Here is a 13,367-nt window from a genome sequence, read left to right on the forward strand (position 1 = left end):
TACTTTAAAATAGCTTTTAACCAGTGGTCAGGAACCATTAAGTAGTGCAGCAGACTGACGTCTCCAGTGCATGAAAGCAGAGTGTTTCTGGTACCCACAGCCTCACACCAATAGGAGGATAAATGCTTCTGGCCACCAATGTATTTTTAGTCAAGGAGATTAACTTTCAGGGTGCAAAAGTTTAGTTTAACCCTTGCCTAAAGTGCACAGGATTAAAGTTCTCTGTGTTTTAGGATCCATGTCATTGACCCCTTCTCTTGTACTCTAAGAATTGCTGGTAATTGCAACCACCACCACAGACAGGAGGCTTTTTGCAGGAGGAAATAAACATAGCCAGGATAAGGAAGCCTGGCAGAGCTGGGCTCCTGCCCTACACAGACACAGATGTTAATAACCATGAAATTACCCTTCTCATAAAAAGGGAAGCAAAACAGCGTGACTCCTGAAGCTGGGTTTTTTGTATCTGCGCTCTATCTTTTCTGCTGTTCCATTAGGGCTGAACTCCAGCCGTTCACACTGTCCTTGTCTCTCAGCAACACAATTATATAGGAATTTATTTCTTTTTGAATAATTTCATCTTTCTTTTTTTTTTTTTTTTTCTACGAAAAGAAAGAGGGTGAAGGAAGGAGGCAGGTACAGGAAGCTGTATTTCCAACGTAGTTGAGAAACACAAAGCAAGTTTACATGCAGCCCCACTACCGACAGCTACAGAGCTTCTCGGCAAACTGCATGATAAAGGCCAGCACTGTTAACAGTTGGCCAATTACTGCTCTTCCAAAATCAATCTTCCTTCTTTTTCGTGCAAAGATGCTAACTGTTTGTTAGTAAGGTTATTACAATGAAACCAGCGAAGTCTGCTTGAGAGACTCAAGCCAGAAAACGGAAGAATTTTCCATGTTCCTCAGACTTCATTGATAACAATTAACTGTGCAGAGACAAGGAGAGAAGAATTATCCTGTGCCGAGCTTTACTGTAGAATTCTATAGCTGTGACAGCCACAAAGACACCGGGCTAGTCACCCATCTCAGTGACTAACCCCAGACAACTGTCATCACACATAACATGAGGCTGCTTTTTCTTTTGGTGTCTGTATAGGGAAGGAGGGGTGCAGAGGGTTTAGCGACTCAGCCTAATTCTTTGAGACCGTTGTGATTCAAACCCCTCAGTCAGGAACCCCCCGTGGAAAGCGGCAGATGGCGAAGGGGGACAAGCTCTGCTGCTGGCTGTGTCCTTTGACAGCACACACAACTGCCACCCTTCCCCCTTCTCCAAAACAGCCTTGAGCGTGCAGGGAGCTTTTAGTATGCGGCTCTTTTCCTTCTTATTCCTTCCCGGATCTTCCGATTCACGGAAATTTCCTGCCAAATTCATCTACTCCTCCCCAGGTGGGATGCGGCTGGCACCACGCATTTCCAGCGTCTTCGGGTGGCAAATCCGATACAAAGGAACGCTGCCCGGGGCGCACCTTGCTCCTGAGCAGTCTCACGCACGGCAAACCCGGCGCTTTGGGAAGGGAACCGTTTTGCCGACTCTAGCCGACACCAAAGCACGAACCTGCGGCCGCAGCTCCCAACCCCGGCTCAGACCCTATCGCTTCCTCCTTCCCCCGCCTCCCCCAGGGACACCATGTTTTCACGCCAGGGTGATGCGGGCGCTGGTCTGGAGCACCCGCCGGGGCCACCTTCGGCCCCAAGCCCGGCGCTGCCGCTCCTCCATTGCCTCCACTCCCCTTCCTCCCTGCGCCGAGCATCACCGCGACCCCGGCTGGGATGCGCGCTGCCGCTGCTGCCCGCGGCGGGGCCTGCAGCGTCCGCCGGGCCCGGGGCTCGGTCCTTTCTCCCGGTCCCTGGGGGCGCGGAGCCGGGAAGCGGGGGCTGGGAGAGGAAGATTTGCGCTATTTTCTTCCCCCGGCGCCTTGCAGCGGCTGCGGAGAGGCTGAAGGCTGCAGGTAGCTCTAAGCATTGTGGGATACATCCCCGCACATCCCGGCCCGCCCGGGCCTCCCGCTCCCGCTCTGCCCCGGGGCGGCAGCACCTGCCCCGCCGCTGCCCCCCCGCCGCCGGCGCTGAGCCCGCCTGGGGCAGCACCGTGCTCGGCGGCGGCCACAGCTCCGCGCAGCCCGGGTGTATGGAGGGGGTGAGGCCCCCGCACAGCCCCCGCACAGCCTCCGCGCCCACCCCCGCTCTGCTCACCTGGCGCTCTGCGGGGTGCGATGCTCCGCTCCGCGCCGCGCCGCGGGATGCTCCGCGCTCGCCCGCACAAAGAGCAGGAAATGGCTGCAGCAAGTGCACTTCCGCGGCTCTCCGCCGGCCCCTCCGCACGGCGGCGGGGGGAGCCCCGGCCCCCGCCGCGGGAAGGGGCTGGAGCCGCACGGGCGGCTCCTCCCCCGGGCAGCGCTGGGGGATGCGCGGCGGGGCCGGGGGCTGCATCCCCCGTGCGGCGCGGCCCTTCTGCCGGGAAGGCGGGGATGTCGCCGGTAAGGGGGATGGGGAGGGCCACCGGTTCCCTCCCTGGTGCGCGAAGGGGACAGGGCTGGGGGCGGCTGTTGCGGTCCCCCGAAGGCCCGACGGTGGGTGAGCGCCTTCGGGGTCCCTTGAGAAGGGAGAACCTGGTTGGGATTCCCGGCTCCCCACTGCTGAGCCGGCTGGGTCTCAGATATTCAGCCTCTTCCCTGCGGAGGACCGGTACCATCCTTGGGTTGCACCTACCAGCTTAATGAAAGCCCTGCTTACAGAATACATAGAAAACCTTGAATCACTGAGTGTGTTAGGGACCAAAACCAGAAGGCAGTGCCTTTGCTCACAGCTCCAAACATCTTCTGAGTCAGCACCACATCCAAAAGATCTTCCTTTTGGCATTTTTGGCAACTGGCATTTCTTCAGGGACAAGTTTCCAGTCCTTCTGCTCATGCTTCTTTTTATAGTTCCAATACAGCTATTCAGACCTACTGTAAAATCCAAACTGGGCCTCTCACAGCTTTCAGAAGAAATCACCTCGTGGTAATTGACAAAAACCTGTACGGACCCTGTCTTCATTTCTCTGCAGCCCTCTCAGCTTCTGATGCAGCTGTCTGTTGAAAGACTTTGGTGGATACCGAGGATACATTTGTTTGGTGGTCCTGGCATTGTCCCTTTCCTGTGCTAAAAAAATCCACTGCCATGTGGCCCCTTGTGGGCTAGAGTGACACTCCTGATTCCTTAGATATCTCTGCTTTGTTGTCCATGCTAGTGGGGTGCTGAGCTTGCTGCTCATGGGTATATGTTGATTCTGCAGGGAAGCTTGGTTTACACTGTGTCTCTGTTCCTCTAAGTTGAAGGATGCCGTGGGCTGAAGGCACCAGGTTCTGCAAACTACAATCAGCAAGACAGTCTAAGGAACTATCCATGCCTGGAAAAAAATTCTATTAAACTCATCTCTGAGAGTAGGCTCTTCCTTCCCTGTATAGCATTCTGTCTCACCTTTACCTGGAAGATTTTGTAGGCTTCATTCCTCTTTTTACTAATTATTGCTTGTCAGAATAAACTTAGTAAACATAGTTACCACAGGTCCAAAAGATTTAATAGCTAATACTGCTCTTAGGCTTTGGATGAAGCAAGGTCAGCTCAAGACAACTCCAGCAGAGAAAAATGCTGTGGATTTTTTAATCTGTTCCCATTATCAGCCAGGCCCAGGGGAATGGGAATCCCGTGAATGTTATGATATTGTTTTAATTTTCTACTCAGCATTATCTTATAGAATAATAGAACAAACCTATTGCAATTGTCCTGCAGATCTCTCTCTTCAGGCTGGCAAGAATGGCAGTGAGGGACAGGCTCCATGCAGCTGCACACACAGCTGGTTGTGTGTGGAGGACAGAGATAACATGATGGTGAGGTGATCATGAGAATGCACATAAAGTTGAAGTGGCTGCCAAGTGAGATTTAGCTGAGCCATCCACCTGAATCCTGCCATGCTGACAAGTACAGCATTCAGAGAGGACAAAGCCAAACATCACAAAGAAACAAATTCATTAAAAAAGGTGTCAGGAAATTCTTGGAACAAGCACCATTAACCCCTACTTCCCAACACATGCACAGAAAAGAGCTTTTTATGGCTGAGGTTGCTGCACTCCTGCCCCTGGTCTCAACTGAGAAGCATCAGCTGCTTTTTCTCGATGAGGTTGCTGCTTGAGTGCCTTTTTCCAACTGGGACACCAGCCTGGCTGTGCCAGTGCCCAGCCATCACAGCAGCAGGTTGAGGACATGCTGGGACAGTGCTGTGTGCCTTGGCTCCAGCCAAATGTGCCACATAGGCATAGTTGTGCATCCATCATCTCTGATAACCAGCAAAACCAGGGACAACCGCAACCTCCCACCTCCCTGAAACGCCGCCAAGCAGAGAGGATCAAAACTGGCAAAGGGGGCATGGTCTAAACCATCCAGCACATTGCAAATGCTTTCCAAAGAAATAGGGAGGGGGATGCATCAAAGAATTATCCACTTCATGATGGGAGACTGATATTCTCACATCTACTTTGCAGGGAATCTATCTAGTTAAGGTACACGAAGGGTGCAGGCCTAAACTTGCCATAGAAGCTGGGATGGTGGGAGAAGGCTGTATTAATGTCAAGCAATTTTCTTAGTACAGCACTGGCCTTTGGAGACTCCTGAAGTCCCCTGTCACTAGTTGTGGGGAAACACCCTTTGGTAGCACTCAGAGATTACTACCTCTTTTTATGAAGATTCAGACAATTTAAAGCTACCACAAAGGATGGACTTAACAAATCCATGTGTCTATATGGTAAATGACCCAATTTGCAGGGAGTCTGAATACTTCCTACCCCTGTAAACCCAGTACATAATCCACCTCTGAAACACAGATGTTCTGGGCAACAGAAGTATTCCAGAAAGGCAGAAGCAGCCTCTTCTTGCTGAGGAGGATTTGGAGGAAGAGCAAGCTGTATGATTGTAAGTGCATGAGGATGGGTTTTGCATTTTTGCTCACATATAGTGAAAGCCACAATAGGGCCTCAACACTTTATTGTTTGTTTAAACACATATAGTTTACATAGAAGTGCTGCAAAAGAAAACAACATGAAACATCACAATATTATTTTGTGCAACACTCTCTAGCTAATAAATATTACACATCCAAGTATAAATACAATCTCAGAAACATTACCTAGCACAGCAATATTGCTGCTACTTAACAGCAACCTCTTCAAGAGCTACAGACCCCTGGTTCCTCCAAGGATGGAGGGGGCAGAGAGCCAGAAATGTCTGCAGATGTCTCTGCCACAGAGTGTCTGTGCTTAGGGAAGAATAATGTCAGAGTATCCTGTGGTTGTAGGGACTAAGTGCAATCAAGATGGGAAGAAAATACAGTTTGTGGCCATCTGTAGCTGGCTGTCCTCAAACTTCACTGGCTAAATGCCATATTTAACATCACCAGGATGTGACAACAGGCTTACTCAGACTGAAGGATTAGAGGGACAAAGATAAACAGCTTAAATTCACTGTAGGCAGAAATTCAGAATCTGTTTATAGATGCTCATATTCCACATACTGGTTCAGACTACCAAGAGATTTTGGCAGCAAGCCTGATTTGAAGCACTCTGATCCTGCATTTAGGATTGACAACCTTCAATCTGAATGATAGGATTCTCCTTGTCTGGGAGAGTTCTTCTGCATGATATTTGTAGGAGCAAACCGAAGAAAAGAATGTGGAATCAAAGTGAAATGTGAAGACACCTAAGGCAGGAACTAATGCCTTGCCTGTACCCATATACCTGAAAAGATATTCTGGCTCCTACAAGCTACCATGGAACCATGGGTCTGAAAAATACACAAAACTAAGCCTCCTTCTATGAAGAAATATTTTTACACACAGTATGTGAGATCATGGGATTACATTGTTTCCTTGTTCCATTTTTGTTGGCAAACATATCTGAACCTGACATCTGTGAGAGATTCCTGCTGGAAGATTGCACCTCAGAGTTTTTGTAGACTGCTGTCACCTGAGGTTTACTCATGTTCTCACCTGCCCAAACACAGAAGCATCAAAAATACATACTGCATACATGCACTTATCATCTGTGAGTCCTCTTGACTTCTCTAGTTCTTGTTAATACTTAGCAGAAAGTTCTGGTCTTATTTACATGTTCTGCAGCGCACCAACACCCACACTTTTGGTCCTGAGGTCAGTTATGTCAAATCAGTCTTTCTTTTGCCATGAAAATACAGATTTTCATTGAAATACCAGGAGATGGATATTGTTTGTACCACCTTCTGCTGTCACCACATAATGTGGAACTCCTCATGGAATAAGTACCCTGGCAGGCCATCTACATAAGACTTTTTCTTTGATCAGTCCATTTGTTAACAGAAGAGATGGAATAGTCTTTACTTGTGATGATTCAGTTACTCTTTGAAGTATGAGAAAACTCTTCTCATTATCACTGGTGCACTGAGCACATACTCTGCATGTTTTCTCCTCAAGGCTACTGTTCTGAGCCCTCTGGCTCCTTCATTCCAAATGCACCAGTTCAGGAGTAGGTTCCTGTCTTGTCCTGGACTACAAACACATAGCACTCTGTACTGCTCAGTCTTCCATGCTTCATTCAAAGAAATTGGATGGAGGTCATGGTATTTATCTTCTAATGTAGCAAGACTGAAGCAAACTTTCAGCTTTGACTTTCCCCCTCCAAGAATGTCTCCTTTTTCACCAGTGTCTCATTTACCCAGTCAGTTTCAAGACTCCTTGTCAAGACTTCACTTTTTGTCATCCTTCCTTACAAACGTGCATGCACACGCAGACCACTCTTCAGGTTACTGGCTAACAGAATCCAGTTCTGGTTATGCCACAGTTTGAGGGAAAATCATACAGAGGAAGAACAAAATAATCTCAAAATATCAGCATTAGAAATGTAGTCCCATGTATTCCAGACTTACTCCTGCTCAAAGCTTTCAGGTCAAGCCCACTCTGAATTAAAGAGCCAAGGAAGTGTCTAAACACTCCTCCTCAGTTAAAGGCAGGTTTGGGTTTTTTTTTCCCCAGGGAAGATCTTCATTTGGGAATGAACAGAACTGGAATATCAATGTCAGCTCTCTTACTTTTGAGGCTGTATCTTCAGGAGAAATACACTTTGGTGGATTGTGTGGTTCCAGACTTCTCAGTTGCTGTTTCTGTTTGCAAGATGCAAACCACATTCTTAGCCAAACCAAAGCCCGTGTCTGTCTAGGCTCTGGAAAGACCTGAGGCTGTCTTGTCTGTCTGCAAATACCAGACTCTGCCCTCTCCTTCTCCCCAGGCATATGGCAAGTGTCTATGATGAGAGGATTCCTGGTAATGCTTTGTGTAGGGAAAATCCAGCCATCTGCCCTCTCAGGACTCTGTTAGCTTCACTTAGTGGAGGCTGCAATGATTACAGATCAAACTCAGAGATTTCACTCAGCTGATACAGCAGAACAGAAAAAGAGGGTCGGTCATCTTTCCTCTGAGGAGGGAGAGAAGAGAGAGGGAGTACATTAATGTCAGCTTGAGAGGAATGGCAAGGTTAGGAAGGGAAACCTTGTGAAGAAACTGAGTATTAACAAAAATACAATCTATTGTTATAGAGAAAGTGCCAGCAGAAGAATGAACTTCCTTCTGTGCAATGTTTCTTTCCTACTAGCAGTGAATTTTGCCTAGTGGACACTAAGTACCTTGTAATGGGTTGACTGTCACTTTTACCATCACTATCAAAACACAGCCTTCTTAGGAAGCAAACTTGAACTAGAGTTAGGTGCACTACACAGACTTCTTGGTGATGTTAGCACACTCTATAGAACCAGCAGCTTAAATAAAAGGCAAAGAGCCTAGAGTTGTCTTGCTAGTGCAGATGAAAGCTACAGATTGCTTTGCCTCGAGGATTTACTTTGTGCTAACATGTGATGTGTATATCTCTCTCTCCTCCTGAAAACCAAGGGGAAGAAAGCTCTTTTATTTCAGAGCCAGGGTTCTTCCATGACAATACTCACCATCTTCCAGCAGTGGCTCATGACCTCATAAATTGCCTTGGAGGCCAGCTTGGGTTTGTAGAGCCGAAATCCTGCATTGATTTCTTCCACCACTTCTCCATTGGTACGGTTCTCATAGGGGATTTTACCTTCACTGAAGACCTCCCACATCAGCACTCCTAAAGCAAACAAATGAGAAAAATCACAAAGAAGCAAATAAAATCCTCAGCAGGCCCATGGCCACCTTCCATCTTCCTGCACTGGGAATTTCTCACACCCATTTTGTCCTCTTGGGCACAGCAGGATTTCAGGCCTGGCAGAAGAGATGAATGGACTGCAGAGTAGCAGAGCAGAAAGCTTCTTGCAGTCATGAGACCATGACATGACAGAGGAATCCTCTTTTGCAAACCCCACTGGATGGGGAGATAACAGGTCTGACAGATGTACAGCACTGCTGTCTGCACATTGCACAAAGGAGGACTGGCCAGTGCAAACAAAGCTCACCGGTATTTCATTCAGCCTGGAACTGGAGTGAGCCAACTTCATCAGACCTGGCTTGACTGTAAATCAAACTGAGCACCCTTTTGGAAGCATTTGGCTGGCAGTGTACAGGGCAGTCTCTGATTTGTGAAGCAGAGGAACATTCTTATCAAAGTAGCATCTCTTCCCACGTCACTGCTGCTGTGCTGTGAGGTGTGAGAGACAGCTCCACTGGCAAACATTGCCCCTTGTTAAGATGTTGTGAGTGCTGATAAGCCTCTTCCATGTGCCAGGTGATTTGGAAAGAGGAACGGTGCTCTCTGAAACATCTCCAGGTTTGCAAAGGCACTTGGAGCTCCCACTGCATTACCTGTAACCCACCACATGAATGCACAACTTCAACACAGCAGAAGACAGTAAAGGGAGAGGGGAGCACAGCATTCACAAGTGCAGACCAGCAAAGGTTATAATCCTGCATTATTTACTGCTAGGCCCAGGGCTGAGTGGCACCCCATTGACTGTGTGCTGTGCGCAGCACACTGCCCTGATTCATTCTACAGGACCACGATTTGTATGTGAGCTGGAGATGGGCCAGACACATCAGTGTGCTGGATCAAGAGGCCAGGGGGTAGCCTTTGTTGTCTCCACTGCCAATGACTTTGGGGAAAAAGAAATATACAACTGTTTTCTTATCTGCGAGTGTCCAGAAGGGAGACCAAAGACCAGAGGCAACTCATGAAACAATGCACTGGGGAGCAGGAAATGAGGTGAGAAAATGCAAACAGTCAAAGAATATTTTCAGATGGGCATAAAGCAAATGGAGTCAGCAGAGCAAGCTTAGGAGGGCAGAGGGTTTGAGTGAAGCATCAGTGCCCAGCAATGACATGCAGAGACAGTGCCTAAATGCCTTTCCTTGCATTAGATAATCTTCTTAGTGACTCTCCAGCCTTTGGTTTTTTTGGACACTCTTGCTAGACCTGCATGAAACAGAGTTCATTATTTGATCTTATACAGCATTGTTCAGGTATAATACATTAAATGGGCAGTGTTTGCAATGCTCCTAAGTAGCTAGGGAGTTTACTCTCCTTTTCTTCCTTTCTCTTAAATCGTTTAGGCTTTTGCTTTATTGAGGCAAGACATCCTTGGAACCGAGAGATTGTAGTGCCTAGAAGATTTTACTTGAGGTCTGAGCCCCTAGGTTTCCTGAGCTGGTATGTGTTGAATTTTTTTCATTTCTGACAAGAGGCTCTTACCAAATGACCAAACATCAGATTTGGTGCTGTAGTTGCTGTAGGAGAAAACTTCTGGAGCAGACCACTTGACTGGAAACTTGGTGCCAGTGGAGCTGGTATACTGATCATCAAGGACAATCCTGGAAAAGAAAAGAGTCTGCTGGGTAACCCACTCCATCTCATGATAGACCCACAGGAGCATATGCAGCCTTGGTGCCATTACCTTGACATGCCAAAGTCAGACACTTTGACCACATGGGATTCCCCCACCAGGCAATTCCTAGCAGCCTGCAAGAGAAGAAGGTGCAAAGGTGAAAGCTGAAAGGCTATCACAGCCACTCAACTGGTTTTCTAGTGGCAAAGCAGACAGTACTTCTAAAGAGGATCAAAATGACACTGTACCATACAAAGATGGTGAAAACTTTAGGTTCTCATGCTTTCAGTACGTTTTGCAGCCAGCATGTTCCTGTTGCCAAGAAATCTGTTCAGCCATCAGTCTGATTTGCAGGCTTTTGTTGCCCAGAAAGGGCAAAGATCCTAAAATATCCACAGCTACTCACAGTCCTTGCTGCCTTAACAAAACAGCAGCAGTGCCTGATGCAGTTTGACTGAACACCATGTAACTAAAAGTCTTTTATCAGCAATGCACTTTTATACACATATTAGAGCAGGGCTTTAGGGCATCTTTCCTGATTTTATACATGAAGAGTGGTCAGTACCCAGGAACTGTAGGGGCTGGGGCTCTTGAGTCCACTCTTGAGTCCACTCAGAGAAAGAAGCCAAATTCACAGCCTTGTTTCTTCACTCCCAAACACAATTAAGGGAAACAGGTTAAGAATGCTCCAGGGAATGCTTTTTTATTTTTTTGTTGTTGTTCTCTTTTTTCTTTCTTTTTTTTTTTTTTTTTTTAAAGTATTGATGCTGCTTCTGTAATAAGGAGAGGTACTGGATCCATTGTCAATAAAGAGGCAGGAGAAAGGTGAAAGTTGAAATTAAGGATGGGAGAAAGTGCAGGACAAAGCCCATCTGAAGCAGGGAAAAGGTCTGTGTGAGACCAACTTACCAGGTCTCTGTGGATGACAGAGTTTTGTTCCAGATAAGCCATTCCTTCACACACATCTTGGCACATCCCCAGCAGGGTTTCCTTTGAAAAACTGCCCCTCTGGCTCCTGAGGTAGTCAGACAAGCAGCCATTCTCCATGAATTCAAACACCAGGCACAGGGGGGTGTTCTCAAAGCACACACCATAAAGCTGGACTAGCTTGGGGTGAGACAGCTTCCTGTGGGACAGGGAGGGAGGTGGTAAAGAGGCTCAATGCCTTCTATCCTTACAGCAAGCGTGTTATATACAGCTGCCTCTGCCACCCTGCTGCACCCTTCTCTCTTCAAAGCCCAATTATGAAAGCAGGAAGAAGAAAATAGGTAGAACCAAGCCTAATGTCAAGTAGCAGTAAGCATCATCCCATTTTGATGGTAATGGTTACCAAGAGACTTTTCTTCAAGGAAAGTCAGCCAATCAAATAAAAAGTACAATCCATGTATTTCTATGTTAAAGAGAGATATGTAAAAAAAATACAAGGTCCATAAACCCCAAAAGAAGTATTTCCAGTTGTGCAAAGCAAAACCAAAAGAAATAATAATAAAAAAGAAATATGTTGGGTTTTTTTTTCAGTAGAATTTCCCTCAAATTTTAAGAGATTCTCCATCTAATTGTTTCTGACTGAAACTTCTCTGCTCTCTAAAACACACCATCAGTCAACCCTGTCTTTGAGAACAGCAGAGATCTGGAAGATGATTCTGGATATTGATGGATTTAGAAGCACAGTAATGCACCTGCACTGTGATTTGCCTTCCCTTGTAACCACCAGAGCTTACTGGTCTCCCTCTGCTATTCAGATACCCAAGTAGATAATCCAAGTTTAGATTCCCCAATCACATTCCTGAACACTGTCACAACATTTTGGTCCAGTCTTACGAATCCTACAGGGTCGTATTTTCTTGGTCAATCTGTTACTTACATTAAGACTTTAGCCTCCTCAATGAAATCCTCTTCAGACATTGCTCCTTCACGAATGGTCTTTATGGCTACTTTTGTCTTCTCCTGCCAGTAGCCAAGGTAGACTACCCCAAACTGACCACTGCCAATTTCCTGTACGCTAGTGAGCTCAGAAGGTTTAATGACCAATTTTCCTGTTGATTGCAAGGGAGAAAGAGTAAGGATCTAGCAGTAAAATGTGAAACAAAAAGCTTTTGTGGGTTAAACAGTGAGACAGAACTCAAAGTGAGACTTTCTGGCTCTCCCTCAAACTGTCTGTCTGACCTTTGGGAGCTCATTTGGCTAGTTCATGCTGCAGGTCATGTTCAAGAGTAGGAACAACAACATCCCTTTTCTTCCCCCCCCCCCCCCCCCCATTAATCTTGCCTATCCAGTTCCCCAGGAAGGTTTGTTCCTACTATGTATATTGTGCACTACCAAGCACAACAGGCTTTCAGGTTACTTTGATGTCTCCAAGAGATGATGCCAGCAAAATTCTGTAGACAACAATGTGCAAACAGAGGCACCTTGCAGGGTGCTCTCAGCTTTTATGAAGTTATGCTGTGCTCATGCTCCCATCACATTTGCTCAGTATTTATTTCAGTCTTTAATGCTTGACTTTGTTAGAATAACCTTTATTAGAATAAACCAAACCAGGTTGGAAGAGACCTTCAAGATCATCGTGTCCAACCCATCAACCAATCCAACCCACCCAAACAGCTAACCCATGGCACCAAGCACCCCGTCAAGTCTCCTTCTGAACACCTTCAATGACGGCGACTCCACCACCTCCCCGGGCAACCCATTCCATAGCGCAATCACTCTTTCTGTATAGAACTTCTTCCTAACATCCAACCTGAACCTCCCCTGGCGCAGCCTGAGACTGTGTCCTCTTGTTCTGGTACTGGGTGCCTGGGAGAAGAGACCATCATCAGCCTGTCTACAACCTCCCTTCAGGTAGTTGTAGAGAGTGATAAGGTCACCCCTGAGTCTCCTCTTCTCCAGGCTAAGCAGCTCCAGCTCCCTCAGCCTCTCCTCATAGGGCTTGTGTTCCAAACCCCTCACCAACTTTGTTGCTCTTCTCTGGACTCGTTCCAGCAAGTCAACATCCTTCCTAAACTGAGGGGCCCAGAACTGGACACAGTACTCGAGGTGTGGCCTAACCAGTGCAGTGTACAGGGGCAGAATGACCTCCCTGCTCCTGCTGGCCACAGTGTTCTTGATGCAGGCCAGGATGCCATTGGCCCTCTTGGCTGCCTGGGCACACTGCAGGCTCATGTTAAGCCTACCATCAACCAGCACCCCCAGGTCCCTCTCTGCCTGGCTGCTCTCTAGCCACTCTGACCCCAGCCTGTAGCACTGCATGGGGTTGTTGTGGCCAATGTGCAGAACCCGGCATTTGGATGTGTTAAATCTCATGCCGTTGGACTCTGCCCATCTGTCCAGCCTGTCAAGGTCTCTCTGCAGAGCCTCTCTACCCTCCAGCAGATCAACTCTTGCCCCCAGCTTGGTGTCGTCAGCAAATTTACTGATGATGGACTCAATGCCCTCATCCAGATCATCAATAAAGATGTTAAAGAGCACAGGGCCCAGCACTGATCCTTGGGGCACACCACTAGTGACTGGCTGCCAGCTGGATGTGGC

General features: G+C 47.4%; 2 protein-coding genes across 2 annotated transcripts in view; both read right to left on the reverse strand.

Annotated features, from left to right (window-relative positions):
- CYFIP2 (cytoplasmic FMR1 interacting protein 2) overlaps positions 1–2,315 on the reverse strand; it is a 59,329-nt gene extending 57,014 nt beyond the window's left edge. Inside the window, exon 1 of the mRNA XM_068161572.1 lies at positions 2,193–2,315. The gene's annotated coding sequence lies outside the window, so the exon portion shown is untranslated. The remainder of the gene's footprint in view (positions 1–2,192) is intronic.
- A 2,686-nt stretch (positions 2,316–5,001) lies between these two features.
- Positions 5,002–13,367, reverse strand: part of ITK (IL2 inducible T cell kinase) — a 32,095-nt gene continuing 23,729 nt past the window's right edge. The window contains exons 13-18 of the mRNA XM_068161598.1: positions 11,707–11,878; positions 10,752–10,968; positions 9,912–9,976; positions 9,710–9,828; positions 7,998–8,155; positions 5,002–7,474 (exon numbers count right to left, since the gene is read on the reverse strand). Coding sequence (XP_068017699.1) covers positions 7,403–7,474; positions 7,998–8,155; positions 9,710–9,828; positions 9,912–9,976; positions 10,752–10,968; positions 11,707–11,878 — 803 coding nt within the window. The 3' untranslated portion in view covers positions 5,002–7,402. The remainder of the gene's footprint in view (positions 7,475–7,997; positions 8,156–9,709; positions 9,829–9,911; positions 9,977–10,751; positions 10,969–11,706; positions 11,879–13,367) is intronic.

This window comes from Melanerpes formicivorus, unplaced genomic scaffold, assembly GCF_026170545.1.
Source record: "Melanerpes formicivorus ecotype bairdi unplaced genomic scaffold, bMelFor1.0.p_v2 SCAF_2, whole genome shotgun sequence".
NCBI classification, from domain to species: domain Eukaryota; kingdom Metazoa; phylum Chordata; class Aves; order Piciformes; family Picidae; genus Melanerpes; species Melanerpes formicivorus.